Here is a 22,474-nt window from a genome sequence, read left to right as displayed (position 1 = left end):
TTTCCAAGTCAAGTCACTTCTGTCCCTCAGAGACCTGCAGACAGTCACACACACTCTCATCTCATCTCCTCCTGTTTGGACGCCTGTAACTCTCTGTACACTGGTGTCAGTCAGTCCTCTCTGTCCCCCTTAAACTGGTTCACCACTGCCAGGCTCCTCACAGGCACCTGCAGGAGGGACCAGATCACACCTGTGTTAGTGTACCTGACAGTTATGTTACCTCTGGTGTGTTTTAGCTATTTACTCAGTCTGTTCAGCACTTTGATCAACGTGGGTTGTTTTTAAATGTGCTTTATGAATAAATTAGATCATCATTTACACCTGTGTCTCCCTCCTTTCGTCCAGCCTGAGAGCTGGGCTGTGACAAGGTGTTAATACAGTGCAGTATATTATCTGTGTGTGTAATTGATGACAGGTCTTTAGCCCCTCCCACTGGACTCATTAACACCTGGGTTTTGTCTTTAGTAGGAAAAGGTACATTCTGCACTATGCCCCATGTGTTTGCCGACCAGTGGGGCTAACTGATATATTATGCTTTTTCATATCCCGTCGGCAAAAACGTCCTTCCTGGAAGCGAAGGCTTCTAGGGCAGTCTTCTGTTCCTCTCTCAAGGAGAAAGATAAGTTGAATGGACGCGGTCCTTCAGCAGCTGCCATCTTGGCTGTTTACTTTTTGACTCCTACAGCGCAGCGCTGTCCTCATCATGTTACGCCCGCCCAGAGCACGCCTCTGTCAGATAGACTGATCTGATTGGTCCGATGGCGATTCAGCGGGCTCTGCTCGTCAGGTCCAGATCCCCGTGCAGAGCAAATTAGAATTTGCTAGGGGCGGGACATCTGGATTTCCAGGTTAACGTCTCATTCTGAAGTTGACGAAAACTGCATCAGACACCAATGAAAAAAAAAGTCCTTTCACGTTTGCAGGATAGGCGGCCGGTTGCCATTATTCTATAACGGCACTCAGTGGTGTCAGGTGGAAACACAGCAGGACAACAATGTAAGTTAAGGCAGCAAAAGTCCAAGTATGGTGGATAAGGCCAGTTACCGTCGACTGGGAGGCTGGTGTTTGCTTCCCATAGTATGGTAAAGTCAGACTCTTTAATTTTTTCCTAAACGTAACCACGTATGTGTGTTACGGAAAAAAAAAAACATCAGTTGGCATCAGTTTTATTTTGAAAGAGACTGTATGCATACCATACATTTCCTGTGAAAACAGAAGTGAATTTTGAAAACAGACAATGCATGTAACAGGCTGAAGTTGACACGGCGTCCCAGAACGTCAACAACCAACACACCCAGGGTACCTTGGACGTCATATGTGGACGTGGAAAGTCCATGACCAAACGTGGACATGTGACGAGGTCACAGTGAGGATGAGACTGGACCTGCAACAACTTGGCAGAAAATAAGGCCGTGTATAATTCTACTTTCTAATCTACCTGAAGACCATCAGATTTCTGTTTAAACATGTCTCTGCAGTCTGTCCCTTAATGTCCAAAACTGTGTTTAAAAGTTAAGACAAAACTAAGTGGAGGCAAAGACATGAGGAGAGACAGAGAGGAGAAACTGGATCTACAGAGAGCTCAGTGAAACCATTGACAGCCTCCAACAGATTCATCTTGGTGAGCAGTGACAGGCGCTCTGAGCCCTGAGAGTCGCTGCGGGCTGAGACACACACACACACACATGCACACACACACACACATGTTCACCCAAACACCCTGGAGATGTCAGACTGGGAGCTGCTGCTGGCCTCAGATCTCACGCTTTAGTAAAACACCGCTCTCTGTCTTCGCTCTCAGGTTTGTGCTCACGTGAGCTGACGTGCAGGTGGTCCCATATTCTGCCAAAGTGATCTGAATCTGAATCGGCGTAAATTACAGCGTCTGAAAACCTCACTTTCACGACATGTTGAGACGAGGCTCGCCGTCGCTCATCCCTCTCTCTCTCTCTCTCTCTGTCTGCGTGTTTTCTTTGTTTCCCTCCTTTTTTTCTCTTGTTGTCCTCCTGCTGTTTCTGAGTCTCACTCCTTCTCTCTCCTCTGTCAGCTCCACGTTATCACTGCTGTCTGATCTTTTATTTCTGCAGTCTTTTACTTTTCATCCAAACTACCTGCCGACAGTTCAGGTGAGTTTCTGCCCTCTGAGGTCAAAATCAAATATGATCTGAATGTAGATAAAAATGTTTGTTTCTAATCCAAAGACCAGAGGCAGAATGTAACTAAGTACATTTACTAAAGTACTGTCCTGAAGCATCATTTTGAGGTGCTTGTACTTGAACATTTATGTTTAATATGATTTTATACTTCTACTGCTCTATGCTACATCTCAGAGGAAATGTTTTTACTCCTCTATATTTATTGGATAACTTTAGTTACTCTGCAGATACTACTATCACATGGGATACTTGTCCACTTCAGTATTTAGAACATGAGCATAAAAATCTGAGAGTAACAGAGGACTTTAAAAGTGCAGAGTTATAGACATTTCCACCATAAACTGAGACAGAAGGGGAAAAACATTTATACAAAATTCACCTGAATGCAGGAAATAAAGTGTTTGAGGTTTTAAATTGATGGCAGAGGACACACGAACCCCCAGTTTTACATGTGTTGAAAGAAAACCGACACTCTGATCCAGTCTATATGGATCATATTTGTATATCTGGTATTTAATAAAGGTTTGATGATATTTAATTAATTTATTAATTTTAAAAAGCAGATTTTAGAAAAAGAATAACAGTAACCAAGCGTCGGCAGTTTCAGTCAAAGATCTGACTCAGTGCACCAATTAATTTATGCAATTATTAGTCATTTATTACATCACATATGTGACACACACAGTTTCACATGTTTTGCAACTTTATTTTAACATTAAGGACATTTTTTATTAAACTATTTTTGCTTTCTCACTTTAAACAATTTGTCAGAATAAAGTAAATTATTCATTATAATCTAAATGAACATTTGTCCATAAATGCTTTTATATAGTTTTGATTTTATTCTTATTTTAGTTGACGCACCTCTTGTTACTTATTTCTTTTAATCTGTATCTTTATCTGAACTTATTTCTCTCTGTTTTTCCCTCAGTAGGGATGTTTCTGCTCTTACAGTATCTGATCTTATCTGTTCTTATCTTGTCTGATGAAGAAGACCAGCTCTGTCCTGAGATGACACTCCCTCGACCTGGTGGAGATTGTGGGAGGAAGGAGAGTGATAGCCAAGCTATTGTCCCTAATGGACAACATGTCCCAACCCATGCAGGACACTTCCTAGTAAGCATTTTTTGGTTTAAAAAAAGTCTAATAGCCGTCTACATGAAGACCTGACGTCTAGGCTAAATCACGGCTGAATTTGGGCTGTCAGTGAAAATTTGGTAGACGTCTAACCATAGCCAAAGTGTAGACGTCATCAATTATACGGCTATGTAGAGACCATGTCCAAAAAATGGAGATAAACATATTTTAACTACTGTTGACTCTCCATACATGATTGAATATCATCTGCAATGGTGAAAATTACATTTAATCAATTTCAAAATTAAATCGGCTAGATTTGGGTTACATGTAGCTAGACTAAATCAGAGCTAAATATAGCCAGTACGTTTAAATCACGACTATTGCTTGCTGGGTTCAGTGACAGGCTGTGTGTGAAGGAGAGACACCACAGCTCCTTCCTTCCTGCTGCTGTCACACTGAACGACCAACACTGCTCCCAGTCGACCACACACACTGAAACTATGGACAGTCAGTCATCACTCAGGTGTAATATCTGTATCTGTGTATTCCAACTGTGAGATATATCTACACTAAATTCTGCCTCTCAGCCTGTCTATTTATTTATTTATTAATATATCTTGATTTTATTTTTTACTGCTTATGATCAATCACTCAGGTTTAATATCAGTATTGTTGACTGTGAAATATCTTTGCTTCCATCAGTCATTAATTCTGTGTCTTTGTTGTATTCTGCTTCTTTTTGATGCTTCTTTATTATACTGCTCTTTGTCTTTGCACAGTTTACTTATTTTACATTCTTACATATATTTATATCTGCTGTGCACTTTATTTTTTCCTACTGATGCTTCCTGTTTGCACTCTTTTCCTCTGCTGCTGTAGTGTTGCTAATTTCCCCTCTGTGGGATGAAGTGAGGATTATCTTATCTTATCTTAGCATACCATATAAAATACTTTAACATGTATTATATGTTAGTTCACCTGCCTCTGTCTGTCTCTGTTTCTCCACTGAAGGGAAATCAGTGGCTTAATTTTAATTGCAAGAAGGAAACTTGAGTAATTTAAAATATATAATTAATTCAGCTAATAATAAAGTGTAACCTGTCAAAAGCATCTCCATGCCCTGTATATGTGTCAGTGCCACACACATGGACTTTACCAGAGAAAACAGTAAATTTAATAACGTTTCTTTGTTGATTTGACATATAAAAATTAATATATATAAAATATATATAAAATCTTTGTCACATTTATTTGTGTGGAGGTTCAAGTTTCTGTGGCAAAAACCTTGTGACTTATAGAGACATTAAATGCAGCAGAAAAGAAAGTGTGAACAGAAATATTTGTGTCGTCCCACAAGCTTTTTTCTCTCAACCTTTTCCTGCTCTTAAGTTTTTGACTTTGAGATCTTTTTGCAGAGAGTTATAAAGTTGTGTTGTTAGTTCAGGGATCAATATGAATAATTACAGTTCCATCTTTTCTTTATGTTCCTGATGAATGTGCTGTGAGCGTTGTGGGAATGTGAGCAGCCAGTGTTCAGCTGTGTGGGACGCTCACACGTTCTCAGCCTGCTCTCTGGATGTACAAACAAACTGAGCGCTGAGCGCAGCCGGGGACAAAAGGCAGGCTTATGGGCGAGGCGAGGAGGAGTCAGGTGGATCAAGGAGCGATGTGGGAAAGGTGGAATCTCCCGGCGATCCTCCTGAGACCACCACCAGGAAGAGAAACGTCAGATTTACAGGATTCAGAGTTCTCCTGGGAAACAAGGAGGCTTTGACGCACTCAGATCAGGAGCAGGCGTTCACACACACACACACACACACACACACACACTGGGAACATGGAATAATAACTGAGAGCTGCTGGAAGCTTCGACAGTTTTTACTGCTCCTGAGAAAACACACTGACGGACTTCTCACACAGACACATTCACACCTGCACAGTCACACCTTTCCTTCAGAGTAACTGATGGATGATTCTGCACAAACACACAGCTAACGTCACGTGATTCAGCTCTGATGGAAAACACTGACAAACACTCACAGTCACACACAGGCCTGAAATGTACATTTACAAAATCCTGACACAAGCTGCTGCAGTTAAAATCCAGATATGAATTTCAATAAAGATGTTTATTTTTTTCATGTGAGCATTTGAGTTTTCAGTTTGTATCATGGCCTCACACGCAGCAGGTTCCACTTAATGTGTAATATTTTTCAAACATGACAGAGAATATTTTCACCTATGTTCAAACATGAAAACTTAAGTGTCTGCGTCCTTTATTACATTGAAACACATTTTTATTTCATCTGTAAAAACAGATGTTTAAATTTTGTTTGGACCAATTAAGAAATCAGTTTTATTTAAAGCTGATGTAGGATTGAGGTGGAATGGAAATATAATCCGTCTGTTTCTTTACTGTTTAATCAGCTAAAAATAAAAATCGTTTTTGTTTTCACAGGCTGTTCGTTCAAACTTTTTATGTTTTCCTACAAACAGCAGTGCACCCACATTCGTACATATCCCAGGTATTTTGAAAGACTGAGATCACATGACCAATGAGCTAACGGCAGTAGACAAGGAAGCAGTCCTGAGTGCTGGTAAGGAGGCAGGTTGGGGTGGTGGATGGGACTTTCCCCTGGAGTCACGTGTTCAGATCTGTGTGAACTTTGAGACATTTTAAGGTTCGTCCTCACCATGTTTCTCTTCCTGAACCTCTGTATCTTAATTATGTAACTGTACAGTAAGGACGTAACATCATTCGTGGGGCACAGATTTGTCAGATACCATACAAACTATGAGAATACGTTGGTTTTGGTTCCCTCACACTGAGCTGTTTATATCTACACAGGGAGCAGGTCCTCGTCTACAGAGATCACCATGTTGCACCGCCATGTTTCTACAGTAGCCCAGAACGGACAAACCAAACACTGACTCTAGATAGAGACATTCATGTTTTCACGTCGGCCACCATTGTTAGCAGCCCCTCTGCAACAAGCAGCATCAGAAAAAAAAACCTCATTATTTAGACTTGAAACTTTTAATTCAGTGTTTTAACTGGCTTAAATCAGCTGAAGTCTCATTTATAAACATTCTATACACACAAAATGAGTCCTGAAAGAAAAGTTGTGATCTATAAAAACAGACTTGATGGGAGAAAGTTTGACCCATGCTTAGCAACAGTTTGGAGACAGGAAACTGGCGACGCAGATGGTGAGGTGGAGCCTGACTGTAGAAATATGTCAACTATATTTTGACGAATGGCATTTTTTGACGTTTGTTCATTTGTTTGTGAGAGGAAGAGACCTCTGTGAATAATTCAGCTCCTCAACAATGAACACTGAAGGAATTCTGACCAGGAGAAGTTTCAGCTGATTGTAATCTGTAATCCTCACTGATAGACTCCTCTTAATCCTCCTGAATCCAACACACTGGACCTTTTAAGTTAACAATAACCAGAAAACCGTAGTGTGTTTAAAGCACATCTACAGTATATGTGTTGAGATGTTCTTAAAACTGATTAATCATCATTCAGTCCTTAAATAAAGGTTATGTTTAAAGCACCATAATAATTTCACCTGAGGGGGAGAAACATTTTCTTATCTTTAAAAGGTGTAAGAGTATTTTCCAGACTGAAAGTAGAGGCCGTGGTGTTTTCAGACGTCTCTGGGAGAAAGAGGAGCGTGCAGGATGGCAGGTCTGTGGGACCCCGGCCTGAAGTAAGAAGAGAGATTAGAGAGATTACAGTTAAAGAGTATCTCGTCCTGTGGAGCCCCTTTTAAACACCGGCTCCCATCAGAAGGGCCCGGACTGACGGAGGAAACAGCAGAGATTAGACCTGTTTAACAGTAATCCCCCTCCTCTGGAGCAGCGCCAGCACGCAGCCAAGACCACCTCTCCACTGGAGACACAGAGAACACAGACGCAGAGACAGACAGACAGAGTCCATGTTTTAACCAGAGTCAGACTTTAACAACACATTTCTGTTGTTTGGTATCAGCATTTAAGAGCAAAGCTGCAGCAGGTCACTTTACCAGCAGCTCCTAACTGAGAGAATTACATTAATACTAAAATCCATGGAAATCCTGCACATGTTTTGTGACGTCTGTTGTTTTAGTAACAGTAACATCAAGAGGTCTGGACTGAACTTCCTCGACTGCTGCCAGCCGAGCTCAGGAGTGTTTTTAGCCAAGTCGCTAAGCTAGCTGATCGCTCTTTACTGGAGTTCAGAATCAGAAATAGGTTACTTTATTGATCCCAGGGGAAAATTGTAATTTGTTGCTCCGATGTAAAGAATAGAGAACAATAAGAATAAGAGAATGAAATAAAAGTATGTAAACACAGAGCAATAATAAAATAACATAGCAATGAAAATGTTTAAATTAAAATTAAAATAAAATGTGCAGTCACACTGTGTTTCAAAGCCATCTTTACTCCTGGATCTTACTCTGACATATCATCACTTACCTCTCCCCAGGGGTGTGCGTGTTGTCTACGCCTCGGGCAGAAAGTTGCCGAACTCAAACGAAGAATATCTACCTTTTAACAGGTTGCAGAGGGCGACCATCTTATGGACTCCACAGTAACTACTGTATGAGCCCTGCTAAAGGCTCCGAAGCTCGACGCCACTGTATCATGGTCTCTGCATCCCGACGCCACTGTATCATGGTCTCTGCATCCCTGCAGCACTTTGGGTGCAAAATGCAAAGGCACCAGTTAGCTCTATGCTCCAGCAAACAGACCCCTGGACCACCTTCAATTAGAACAAGCACGGCCGTTCAGTGGTGCTCTCCTGTCGTATCCAGCTGGATGATAAATACAGTGTCCTGGATGAAGTGGAATTTCCTCCACTAACAGGAGGCCCCCAGGGTTCCTCATCTACGGGTACAACAGGGAGATCAGGATCTCCAAGGTGACGTCCACTACGCTGCATCCAACCATCCAACATCACACCTGATGATGATTTGAAAGACATACTGTACTGAATTAAATCTCACACAAATTATTACAGAGCCGACTCGACCAAATATGAAAGTTCACAGTCGTTCCTCCCTGTTAGAGGCCACATCATCACACACATGGCTGTGTGCTCCCAGGTGATGTCACTGCTCAGTGGGCTGCATCAGACACTGTAAAGCTAAAAGATCAGGACCTCAGTGTATCTGCAGGAGCTCTTTCAAAAGTCTTTCTTACATGACGTACATGTCAGTGATCTATCTTTTATGAATCTCATCCCAAATCTCATCTGTTTCTAACTCCTTAGCTGATAAACACGCACCAGTTAATAGACTGAGGGTTAGAAACAGATGTGACACTTGGTTTAATTGTGATTTAAGAGAGTTTATTTTACAAAGAAATAAAGTTTGTGCACTGGTTCTGTCTGCTGTGTCACAGTGTCAGGTGGTCGTCTCTCACTGATAGAAAGAAAAACATGATCTCCTCTCTGTTTATAAGGCAGTGCTCAGACAGCTCCTCTTCTGCCTCACTGCTCTTTTAAAAATCAAATCCATCTCTCATCACAAACTCCTCAGATCAGTTCAGAGCTCAGTAAATTAGCTTTTAGTTTTTTCGCCCCACATAAATGGACCAAGTTACAGGAGGTATTTAAATGTGTGTGTCGTTAGATCACTTCAAGTATCGCTGGATGATCTGGTTGTTTTACAGTGTTCCTGCTTTAGTTCATTAACAGATGTGATTTTCTACATGTTACTGTTGTTGTTATGTATCTGTCCTTTACAGCTGACTCTATTCTTCATATTTAACTTTAAGTCTTTTTACTGTTTTTTATTGCTGTTTAAATTCTTGACAGACTTTGCTGCTCGTTACTTGTTTTAACGGACTTGGAAAAATTATCCGGAGCTTTGGAGAGGATCAAAATAAAGTCATAAAAGAAGTTACACCCGTCCTGTGATGAATAAAGCAGAGGTTCCCAACTGGTCGAGCAGCCACAGGGTCCAGATTTCTCCTCAGCCATCAGTTCACACAGTTTCATATATTCAGCATCACACTTGCGTTTGGCCATGTCAACAAGCTAACTGCTGTCTCTGTCAGGTATCTGTGTGTTAGTCGTTCACTCTACAGCAGGATATTGCACTTTTTTCACTTGCTGTCCATTCAGAATGGACCTGCGACCCACTTTTGGACCGTGACCCACCAGTTGGGAACCACTGAAATAAATAACAGTCTCTTCGGTGTGTGAGACTGATGCAGCAGTGACTCACTGACTCCTGTAAATCATGCTGACACATAAAGACACTCAGGTGAGTCATGACAGCTTTAACAGTTTTATTATCCTCATTAGAATCAAAACAGCCGCTGACTTGTGTATTAATCTGTTTTTTTTATGTTCCTCAGCTGATAAATAATTATAAACAAAGACCTGTGTTCTTCCTGTTATAAAACAGAAAATGACTGATTTAAATCAGCCTGAAATAACTTTATAAAATAGTGATCACATACAGAAGATGTAGTCGTCTGTGTTTTAGGGAAGTGGCGACCTCCACAGCTAGAAAATGAAGCCAATGCTCTTGTCTAAATATGGTCACTTCTGGCTCCAAAAAAACAAGATGGCGACGGCCGAAATGCCGAACTGTAGGCTTCAGAACGGGAGTCCACATCACAGTAGCTCCGTCCATTATTTTATACAGTGAATGGTTTGCTGGTAATTAAAGACCTGTCAGTGTGGAAGAATCAGTCACAGGTTCACATCCTGTGTTTCTAGTTTTAGCTGTGCACCAACAGAGATGTGACGCAGTGTGAGTTTTACAGCGCAATACTGTGAATTTGTTTCTACTGTCTGTTGCTTTAAATACACAAGTTAATAGTTTTAAAACTAGAAACAGACAAACTGACTGATTGATTCATGGACAGAAAGGCTGGCACACAGACAGACTGACAGACTGACAGACTGACAGATAAACTCGCTGACTCAGCGTCTGAGAATGACAGGCAGAGATTGGAATGAATGCGTGAGGGAGGAGAGACGTACAGACGGAGAGTAATGAAACATGTAGAAAAGATAAAGTGGAAAATGAGTCTGTTAACTCACCTCTGATAACTGGTTCACTGCCAGACAGACCACACACAGGGATCAGCAGGTATGGATACCTACACACACACACACACACACACACACACAGAAGAACACATGTAACACACACACACGCACTGCATACCTGGCTGGGTGGGCTTGGCTGCTCCAGGCTGTAACCCATCTCCATGGCAACAACAGGAACGCTCAGGTGGCAATCAGACGTCTGATGGAGCAGCAGCAGAGCAATTATCATCTGCACATACAGACAATATTTTTTAACCGCTACATCAAATATATATACATGAATATATATTAATCAATCACATGCTGCTATTTTGTCTCTTTGCAGCACCCTTACTTGTAGTCAAGACACTTCAGCAGCTTCCTGAACGTGTCCTTTCACAGACGGCTCAGCTGACACTCAGCAGTAACCTGCTCCTTGAGTCAAACAGAAGTAAAATATCACTGACAAACTTTGAGCTACAAGCCGAGTCATCTCATCCTCACTGTGGTCATTAACATATGGCGTCCAAGGTACCCTGGGTGTGTTGGTTGTTGACGTTCTGGGACGCTGTGTCAACTTCAGCCTGTTACATGTATTGTCTGTTTTCAAAATACACTTCTGTTTTCACAGGAAATGTACAGTTTGATACAGTCTCTTTCAAAACAGTCGTACAGGAAGTGAACACTGGCCTCCTGGGTGAAAGCTGGTGGTTGTTGGACTCATCCAGCCCTCCCACCTGCTCAGACTCTGTTACACAATAACAGTGACCAGCCGTGCATCATGCCAACATGAAAGGACAGCTTTTTCCATCAGTGTCAGAAGTCACTGACCAAGCGGTGGTATGCCACGACTTCAGAGTGAGACCAGGGTTGGCTGAGCACACAGGTGCAGTTAATCAGACTGATGTCAGCAAGCAAACGCATCACTAAAGATGACAAATCATAATGTTATTTGGGAGTGAGACAAACACCACAGACCTGAGGATGAAACTAAATCAAAGATGTCAGCTGCACAAACTGACTCCAGACCTGCATCTTAAGACCTGTGTGTGATTTATCCTGACTTCATATGAGCAGAGGAAATCTCTGCTAGCTGCTAGGCTAATTTATACAATGTAAAATGCCATAGACTTGTGCTAATAACGTTAGCATGTTGCATTTGTAGGGAAAATGTGTCCAGATAAAGACAAGTGTTTGTCTGTGAATGCTGCGAGTTATAGTGAAGCTGATTGGTGTGTTTACTGTGTGTTTTGAATCAGTCAAACTTTTCAGCACTTCACAGAAACACCACCGCCAGCTAGTGTTCTGGAGGTGTAACTGCAGAGTGACACAGACACACCAGCTACATTTATAAAGATAAATAAAGTTTTAAGTCATGGAAAACTCTTAAAAAGCAACACATTTCATGAGAGTTTTTGGTTTTGTGTATGTCAGTTTATATTCTGCTGCATAATGCACAACAGCCATCATCATCTCCACAGATGAACTCTGATTAGTTCAATAATGTCAGAGGTTCTGTCAGTATATGATATGAATATTCAACAGATCTGTGTGTTTATATATAAATATATGTTCTTAGGTTCTCCTCTGCCATCATCGTTTAGCAATGTCTTTAAATTTAATTCCCAGATTCATTCATATAACACCAGACAGGTTCATCAGCTCCACCTGCCCTTTGACAAACCAAACATGGTCGCTGCTTCCTCAGATATCGTGGTGGACGGGTTTATTGTCAACAGCTCTTTATCCTTAGAACATTTTAAACAGGAAATTATCACTACATTTAATTCATGATGTCTAATTTTTTCTTTTATATAAATATCTTTGTTCCCCCTTTTTCTCCTTTTATCTCTGCACTGTGTTTTGTGTATTTCTTGGTTTTTACTAGACTATTCTTCACTGACTGCTCAGACTGCTTCCTGCTGTCATTCATCTTCAGCTATATTTTTCTGTATAATGTTAGTTTAGTTCTTTCGTCTACTTTTTAGCCAATGAAAACACACATAGAAATGCACCAGTGATCACATCAGAATATAAATACTCAGCGATCAGAGGGAGGTGGAGAGAACAGAATACAGTGAGCTCATCGCTCTCAGTCAGAGCAATGTAAACATAAATAATAAGAGCAAACTGAATGATTAGCAGCAACTGAGATGATGATGATGATGATGATGATGATGAATTACAACATCAACATCTCTCCATCACGATGCTGTTTTCAGCTTCAAACAAATAGGTGTCTATAGAAAACTATGAATCTATGGAAAAAAAACGATTAAAAACACGAAGTCGTCAACAACCATCATCATCATCATCATAACAAAAATAACAACCTTCAGTTGAGGTGAGGTCTGTCTGTATCAGTCTGTGGCTGCTCCACCTTACCATCTTATTCAATATTTGGATTTTATGCAGTTTGAATGTGTGTGCAAATAAAAAAATAAAAACAAGAAATGAACACATTCATCTCTGTGAGCTGTTGGCACAGTGTTTGTGTCTGAGGGGAACATTCAAACAGACTTCATTTCTTATTGTTTCTCACTTTCAAATAACATGAATTTTAAATGTAAAAAGTTTCTGAATATTTTCTGAGTATTGCATCAAATTTTATTAATGAGCGTGTCAAACTCATTTTAGTTAATGGGCCACACACAGCCCAGTTTGACCTCAGATGGACCAGTGAAACCATCACATAATATCCTGTAAGGAACATCAGCTCCAATATTCTCCCTTTTTGTGTGTTAAGAAATATAAGTACATTCTGCAGATGTTCATCCTTTCATAAAACAGACAAGCAGCTGGAGATGTCTTCAGAAAAATCAGAACAGTTTCAACAGTGTGTCTCAGTTTTTCCACGTTCAGTCGACTTGTCTCTGTCATTACATGAACATTTGTCCACATGTTTCCTGAGACAGATTCTTTTGAACTGAAGCTGCTGATTGACATTATTTTGCACAGTGTTCATTAAAACCTGTCTTTAAACCTGGTCACAGCAAGTATTCATTGTTATATCAGAGAGCCGTGTCCTGGTCAGAGTGGAGGAGCCATGAAGTCGGCAGCACGATGTTTAACTTGCTCCTGAAACCTGGCACCTCTTAGTCCAGTCGCAGTGGGCCGGATTGGACCCTGTGGCGGGCCGGTTCTGGCCCACGGGCCGTATGTTTGACATCCCTGCTTTAAGGTAACGTACACAGAAGTTTACACCAAACAATGTTTCTTTAGATAAAGTTTAAACATTACAGTTAATCACAACAGCTGGCATCATAACGTGCAGCACAGAGGGTTAAAACCTATAAAACTAATGTTACGGCAAATGTTTCTGTAGCTAAATTAACTCATCATCATCATCATCATCATCATCATCATCATCATGGAGGTGGATGCAGATGTTTTTGTTAGTTTGACTCTATAATTTCCAACTGCTGTGTTCCTCCTAACTTGTAATTGCGAGAACATGAGTCATGACTTAATTGTGGAGGAGCAGAGAAATGTTATAGAGAGAAATTATTTCCCCCTGAGACATCAGGGAAACTCTCTGAGTAAGCACTTGTGCAACTTTAATTTTATAATCACTCCATTTCTGAGATAATAGCTATAATGATATCAAACTGACAGCCAGGTCAATCAATACGTCGTAAAAGGTTTTGACCTGACGAGACATTTGGTGTTCAGGCATTTTCACTGCTGAAGGTTCAGATTAACAGATTAATGTGAGCTTTGTGCTGCACGTTGTTACTGTCACATGTTAAACTTCTTAATGTTTGTGTCTTATAGTGGTCCCTGTTTGTGCCTGCAGAGGGCAGCGCAGGTCTACAATGAGAGAGAGAGGGTGCGTGTGTGTGTGTGTGTGTGTGTGTGTGTGTGTGTGTGTGTGTGTGTGTGTGTGTGTGTGTGGGCAGTAAAACATCACTGACATTCATACAAAACTCATTACTGTGAGCGAGACTTTTTTAATTTTAAGTCAACAATATTTGAGTTTATTTATACAGATGAGTCAGTTAGTTCAAGGCCGATTAACAACATATTCAACATATGTGCACTTTTTTTATTTTTTGGTTCATTAAAATTTGAAAATGGTTTTTAAATGTGTGCTCGATGTTTTAATGTTCATGTGACCTTTTTCTTTTAACAAAATGAGAAACTTGGAGCACCTGTCAGCTCACCTGATAGACCTGGCGCCCAGTGTACGAAGGCTTCGTCCTTGCTGCAGCAGCCGTGGGTTTGATTCCAACCTACAGCTCTCTGCTGCAGGTCGACACCCTCTCATTAAAAACGAAAGACTTGTGTTCACTTGATATAACAGAAATATGTCATTACAACAAGGGTGCAGGGTTTTCATTCATTCAGTCGTGTGTTTTGTCATTTAACTACTTTTAACATAATCAAATGTAATCACACTGTACATCTCATAATTACACTGTCCTTGTTTGTCACATCAACAGTTATTGAATTAAATACAAATACATTTTAACTGAATTGTTATGAATTATCTGTGAAGGCTGCAACTATCTCTTTTGGTGTCCTATAAACCCATGAGGGCTGGACACTTTTTGGTGCATGACACGGGAATAAAAGAAACTAACTAACTATACAAGCAAATAAATGGAAGTTGCACTCAACCTTTAAATTCAATGAACTGAATTAAATTCAATTCAATGAATTTAATTCAATTCATTTTTACTAACTTATGTGCACTAGAAAATAACAAGTGGTAAAAAGACAGAAAACTGTGACAGTTTTAGGTTAAGACAGCAAATAAATATGTTCAGCATAACTCTTGTTGTAATCACGTTTGTTCTGTCAAGTGAGCACAAGTTTTTATTTTACTGAACAAGAAAGTGACGACTTGTTGCATGAACACAAAAACATTGAGTATGCATCTTTACAACCATTTTTTATATTTCATTGCACTATAAAAATATCATCCCGTCCTCACTGTGACCTCGTCACATGTCCATGTTTGGTCATGGACTTTCCACGTCCACATATGACGTCCATGGTTGAACCTACTTGGTGGGTGGGACAACGACTAACTTTCAACGTTGGCCTGCTGCGAAACAGACCTTTGCAGAAACAAAATAACACTGATCAGAAAATATGTGACGTCTAACCCTCCTGAAGGCCTCTCCTCCCTGAGCTGCACCTCCAGCCCAAATATTACCAGCCTGAACCGAACCTTTCCCACAGCCAGGGCCATATGTCTTCACGTGTTCACAGCAGGATTACTGCGTCCAATCAGCAGCCAGAGAAGCTTCAGTTAAACAAACATTTCTCTGAGCGGCCCTGGGAGCACAAACTGATTCATGACTCCAGCTCTGAGCAAGAAGCAGTTTGTCTGAACAAGTAACATCAAACTGACGCCAGGTGAAAAGACAAAAGGTGACGACAGGTGGAAATAAGGGTGTAATATTTAATTCACAACACTACAATTATAGTCTTTCCCAACGTGAGCGCTCAGACGCTGCAGATAGAAACCCTGCGGCTAATTACATCCTGGCCTCAACCTGGCCTCGGCTGTGTGTGGAGACAGAGACGTGTTGGGGGCTGTGCTTCAGCCGAGCTGCGTCAGCTCACACACAGGAAACACATTTCAGCTTCAGCATCCTGTCTGACGTCTGCAGGTAGAGGATGAGGATCTCCTGAAGTGTGTGTGTGTGTGTGTGTGTGTGTGTGTGGGGGGGGGGGGGGGGGGGGGGGGGGGGGTCGGGGGTCAGCTGTCTGGTTCTTGGGTTTGTGTGTTTTTGCCACAAGGTGCTGAAGACAGAGAGGAATCCTTCACATCTCCTGCAGTGTCTCTGCACAGGCTCAGTATGCTCACAGATATCACATGAATTAGTTGTGTCACATTTTAGTGAGTCAAAGAAACATATCTGATATCTGAACCCAGCTCAGTCACGTTACAGGCCATTTTTTAATTTTAATGGAATTTTGATTTGTTTGCACTTCCATGGATGTTATTAATGTCACAACTACACAGATTTTTGACCCTCCCTGAAGCTCCAGATATTTCCCCATGACCCTCCCTCCACCATAAATGACTTATTAGATTTTAACCCTTTGATGTTTGAAAGTTAAAAGTTGGAGATGAAATCCTGGAGTTGGAAAAAGCCTCAGTTTTTCACTCTTGCTGGTTGGTTCATTTTTTTTTTTTTTTTTAATGAGACGTAGAACAAAGTCATTTGGATGAAGTTTCAGTTTTTCAAGCTCAGATTAGTTTTGTGTTTTTTCGTCTGACAGAAGCGTTCGTCCCACATGATGTGTCAAAGGACCACTGGAAATTTGAAAATGCAACCACGATGTCTGCTGCTACAGTTTGGGTGATTTTAAGACATGTTTTCTTTAGAAATCAGAGGTGAAATAAATACAAAATAGAACCATTTCAAGTTAGTAAAGTTAGTAATGAACAGTCCCTAATATCACAGTCCTGAGTGCCAGTTGGAAAAAAGAGCATTTAGTTCATGTACAAAATCAACACAGTGGTCACTTAAAAACAAACCGCAGTATTCAAAACATGAGGAGACACAACAACTTCCAACTTTGTTTGACATCTGACAAACACCAGGAAGTCACAGCTAATATTAACATGGTCAGCGAGCTAATCATGGTTTTGGTTAATAAGGCTGTGCTCTGAAAATGCAATGTTATTTTTTATGATTAACATCGGTCTTGCTTGTGTTTAATAAATCCCTCAGTTCAGTTCTCTCCTGCAGCCTGACTGATGTCTTCTGATTGGTTCAAACAAAGTAGATCTTTGGAAGTCAGAGTCGACTTGTTGGGAATGAATCATGATTTAGGAAATGAGTGGACGTGAACTGATTTGTGCCACACTCTGGAAATAACACTCATTTTAATATTTGGACCGGGGGGAAGGTATCATATATTTTCAAGTCAAAAGATTCAAGTCCAAGTCAAGTCACAAGTCACTGGAGTTACAGTCGAGTTGCATGTCTTCTTTTAATCTTATCAAGTCAAGTCTAAAGTCATCAAATTTGTCAAGTCACATGACTCACTGTCTCAGTAAATTAATAACAGACAGGAGTGTTTTTAAGTTTGTGCCTGTTGTGTACTTTATGCACTGCACAGTTTAATATCTGTGCACCACACACAGAGGAACAATCACTGATATGATATGTTGTGACCTGCTGTCATTGTAAAGTGTGTCAGATGTTCTTATTTACTCCAGACTGGCCGTGTTTGGTGTTTTCCTGCCGGATTTACGGGAAGAGAAGAAGAAAACATGTCCTGTCTCTGTAAGTGTTGTGTTCAAGAGCATGATGATGGGCGGGGGTCATCCAACTGTCAGCATTATGCAACTTGTAAAAAGTGAAAGTTTCTGCACTGTATCTGCTGCTGTCAGTAATCACACACACTGTGGAGGCTCCCAGGGGCCTCATTAATGAAACAAAGTGTAGGATCCACACTAAAAATGTACCTACAGACAAAAGACAAAACGGCGTGCACCAAAAAATATTCAACAGTTTCTACAATCATTCTTCCACCTCATCGCCAATTTCCCATCTCCAGAATATTCATAAGAGTTAAAGATCCACTAAACTACGAGAAGAATTGTCAATAAATGAATATAAATATAAACTATAAAGACACTGTTGCAGAATGTGAAGAGACCCTATCAAAGTAAAAGATGTGAACATGTTGTTTGCTTTCCTGTTTTTCCTTCCTGGAGACGAGGAGCAGGACGTCTGTCAGACTCCCACTCGTGTCTTGCACCACATCCACTTGATTTATGTTTCCTGTCTCGGAGTCTTTAAAACTCCACAGCTGCTGCTTCTGGATCAGTTCAGCCGACATCATGGTGTCACACAGAGACCTTCCTCTGGCCGCTGCCGTTTTTGTTTTTGCCCTTGTTTCACACAGTGAGTTTAATATTTCTTTAATATCTCATGATTCATTTATTTATGTTTGGATTCTCTGATTCTTTGAAGGTGATTTTATTCTGCAATGTAGACAGATAATATTCTAAATATGTCACTTTCTATTTCCTTAATATTCTGCTTTTAACACTGAGCGGAGAACTTGTAGAAAAGTTTGGATGACAGAGTTTCTGTGACATGAAATGTTATCTTATTTTATTTTATTTTGATTTATGTTTTTTCACGCACTTCCTGGTGTATATAAAGATTTTTTTTTAATTTGTTTACTTTTGTTTTGTTAATGACTGGAGTGATAAACCAGAGCTCTCTGTTGGTCAGTTGATGAATATGATAACATATGCCCAGTGTTACACACGTATATGTCGAGGCTGGTGATTTGTTGTTGTACCTCCAGTGTTGGAAAAGAAAAATTAAATCACCAAAAAAGCATTTTGCTAATAACCCAGCTGTTGGACTGATGTTAACCTACTTTATTGTGAAGGTTTATTTTCCTGGTTGTGTGCTGTGATGTTTCAGGTGAGGGCATCATCGGCGGCAGAGAGGCGGCTCCTCACTCTCGACCCTACATGGCCTCCATCCAGGTGCCAGAAGGAGAGAACATGAAACATGAGTGTGGAGGTTTTGTGGTGGCAGATCAGTGGGTGATGACTGCGGTGCACTGCATGCCAACAGGGTGAGAGACCCTCAGACCCCACTGTCAGTGTGGTTTGTTATGGAGGAAGAAGAAAGTCAAATTAAGATTAATTATGTGATGGTATTTGGTCCCAGAGGACAGCACATGTTTTATTTTAAGTATTTACTTTAATGTGGAACAAAACATGCAGTCTGAACATTATGTGTCAATGTGTGTCCATTATTGTGATTAGACTGTTTGTTTGGTAGGAAAAAAATATGTGTTTTCATAAAAGGATATGTCTGAAGATCATTCAGTATTAAAACAATAATAGTGGTATTGAATAATATTGATATAAAATGAATGTCGAGGAATATTAATATGATGTTTTCCACAGGCCCAATGGGAGGAAGGTGGTGCTGGGTGTCCACTCTCTGAGTGAAGCTGAGGACACGAAGCAGACCTTTGATATTCTGGAGCTTCACAATCACCCCGACTTCAACGAGTTAAATTATGACAATGACATCGCTTTAATTAAGGTGAGTGTAAGGCAGTTATTATAATGGATATAACACAGTATATATGCTAAATGAAAAAAAGAAACTGTGCTACAACAGGCAGCTACACTCACCTGTCTTCAGGCTGCTGGACTGTCAGTCAGGTACTGGTTATGTAACCTTGCGCAGTTTGCATTTGCATTTTCTGTAGATATTTACCCTCTGTTTGCATTTCATATTAAAGCTTCTGTGCATTTTATGTTTTATATTTTCCAGTTCCTTATTTAACAGTGTTTACTCTCTGTAGTCGTGAGGTGTGTTGGATTTAGGGGGAAATATTGGCAGAAATTAAACATGATTTAATCAAAAGAAAAACCAAAAGAAAATAGTGAGTGCTGCCCTGGGTCAGAATAAAAGGAATCAAAAAATCACACGTGCTCTTCATGGACAAGGAAAAAATTGATGTATAAAAAAGAAGAAGGACTGTCCTATTTGTAAACAGAGATATCAAAATGTAACAAAAGGTAGTCCAAACTAAGAGTGTGAGGCAGTCTGGGGTGGTGTAAAAATCCTTTAATAGAGTGGGGATATCAACGCGTTTCGACTATGCAAGTCAGTATCAGTACCAGTCTGTTTTCTTTAGTGTATAATCAGCTAAAAATCAGAATGGTTGTGTTCTGGTTCCCTCAGAATGAGTCGTTTGTATCTACACAGGGAGCAGGTCCTCGTCTACAGAGATCACCATGTTGCACCGCCATGTTTCTACAGTAGCCCAGAGCGGACAAACCAAACACTGACTCTAGATAGAGACATTCACATGCACTGAGCAGTGTCAGAGCTGATTTGTAACCTGAAACGTCCTCAGAGTGTTTCCTGGTGTAAATCAGCTGGTGTGTGTGTTTCTGAGAGGAAGAGACTCTGTGGATAATTCAGCTCCTCAACAGTGAACACTGAAGGAATTCTGACCAGGAGAAGTTTCAGCTGGTTGCAATCTGCAGTCCTCACTAGCAGATGGCAGCAAATCCCCCAAATCTGACACACTGTTCCTTTAATAAAAAAGGAGATGATTCTTTCAGATTTTACATCTGGTCAGATTTGGACCCCTCAGTGTTGATTCAATGGCTGCAGCCTTGGGTTAGTGTACAGTTTGTGTCAGTTGTCAGTGATACTGAAATAAATTTCTTGTGTTTTGGGGAACAAGCCAACAAAGAACTCTAAGTTTTAAGGTAGATGTGTTTCTGTGTGATGTTTGCAGCTGGATCGTCCATTTAACGCCTCTGAGGCTGTTAAAGCGGTGGAGTTCCTGCGGGCTGGGGGCACCAACCCCGGCACAGACGCAGAGGTCGATACCGCAGGGTGGGGGTCCCTGGATAACCTGGGCTCCAGACCAGACAAGCTGAAGGAGGTGGTCATCGAGGTGGTCAGCTCAGCTCGCTGCAAACGCTCTGACTACTTTGGCAAGAAGTTCACCAGTAACATGATCTGTGCTCACAGAGTGTGTCCAGAGCCCTGCAACCAGCCACATAAGAAGGAGGACAGCTGTGACGTGAGTCTGAGCTCATTAATACCAAAAATGGGGGTATAGTCTTTTTATTTTGTGATTACAGCTGCACTGACTTTATACTTAAATAATGTAATTACTTCCTGCTTGTCTTTGTGTGGTGCCTCAGGGCGACTCTGGAGGTCCTCTGCTCTATAACGGCATCGTAGTGGGCATCACGTCCAACGGAGGAAAGAAGTGTGGCCAAATTAAAAAGCCTGGGATCTACACCATCATCTCGCACTACACTGAGTGGATCGACAGCACCATGGGCCTGCAGACCACCACACCAACCCAGAGCCGCTAGATACAAAGCAGATATCACAGCCGTGTTTCCACCTCTGCCCTGCCTCTGCTCAGTCACTCATTATTCTACATGTGGATGAAGCTGATGTGTTCATATGTTGTTCCTTTATCATTGTAACTAAAGCTGCAGACACAGAGCTCCTGTCACACACTGCACACATCAAACATCACTTTATAAAGAATCAATAAAATACAGCTGATGACATGTCTGCCTCCAGCTCTTCAGCATCTTGTACAAATAACAAAGAGAAAATGAATCCTTTACTATTGTGTCATGCAGACAGTTATGCTCAGACACCATGAAATCAAACAGGCCAGGATCAGGAAAGAAAAAGGATCAAAGCAACAGAAGCTGCACCGGGGCCCAGTGAGGTGCAGGGGCCCATAGAGACAGTACGGCCTCCAGCAACATGTTGGGTGGAGAATTGGCCCTTACGAGAGACTGTCACCTTGGAAATACGTCTGTATTCATGCTGCCATTTGCTATATATGCCCTCGAAAAAGGCAAAATTATCGTCCATCTTTTTTGTTTTGTAAAACAGTCAGCAGCATCTACAACAACATTATATGCTCATAAACTATAAATAAACTATTAAAGTTATTACATTGAATAATTTCTTATTTTCTTGGGTATTTGTCTCATATACAGATATGAAGTGATGATGGCTCTAAAATATATGTTGATGTTGTCTCGTGTCACGTGTCTGTTTGGTCATGTGACAAGATGATATGTGCACGATAGTGTGCAGCACTGAGAAATCAAACTGAAAACTAATTCAACAACATGTTTCCTTTTTACAGCATTTGTTAGAAAAAACTGTCAAAGTTAAACACATAAGATTAAACATCCATTCTAGCGTTTGGTCGTCTGAGCACCAGAAGATGTCAGGGTTTAGATGAGCTGTTTCATGAAGTCATGATAGTTTGTACAGTGTACAGAGAGAAAACTTTCCACTTCACCCAAATCACACAGCTCATTCTCTTCTCCTCTTCAGTATTGTCAAATCACTCCTCTGTCCAGGGCAGGGGCATAAATGTAGGCAGTGCAGGCAGTGCAGTTGCACTGGGGAGCCCAGGGTGGAGGGGCCCATAGAGAGAGAGCGGGCCCCCTGCAAGTGATTCAGATCACCACCCTGAATATTTACAAGAATGTTCCTAATTTTAAAATGGCACCATTTACTGTGCATGTCTTCACAAAGCAGAACAGCAGCTCTCAGCTGTGCCACTAAACAGCTCTCACTTCCACATAAACAACATGTTACAGAGCCAGCTTCTGTTTAATACTGTATGCCCTTAATTTAGGCACTGACAGAATGTTTTCGATCCATTTCTCATCAACAGCTTTTTTTAAATAGAG

General features: G+C 40.9%; 1 protein-coding gene across 1 annotated transcript; it reads left to right on the top strand.

The window, feature by feature from the left end:
• Positions 1-17,993: 17,993 nt before the first annotated feature.
• On the top strand, positions 17,994-21,728 carry cfd (complement factor D (adipsin)). Its single transcript, XM_033641970.2, has 5 exons — positions 17,994-18,143; positions 18,678-18,834; positions 19,172-19,313; positions 20,527-20,817; positions 20,942-21,728. Exons 1-5 carry the CDS (start codon positions 18,014-18,016, stop codon positions 21,116-21,118), a joined length of 897 nt encoding a protein of 298 aa, XP_033497861.2. The 5' UTR covers positions 17,994-18,013; the 3' UTR covers positions 21,119-21,728.
• Positions 21,729-22,474: the final 746 nt, after the last annotated feature.

Source organism: Epinephelus lanceolatus, chromosome 15 (assembly GCF_041903045.1).
Source record: "Epinephelus lanceolatus isolate andai-2023 chromosome 15, ASM4190304v1, whole genome shotgun sequence".
NCBI classification, from domain to species: Eukaryota; Metazoa; Chordata; class Actinopteri; order Perciformes; family Serranidae; genus Epinephelus; species Epinephelus lanceolatus.
The sequence above is the reverse complement of the archived record's forward strand: the minus strand, read 5'-3'. Positions and strand labels throughout refer to the sequence as shown.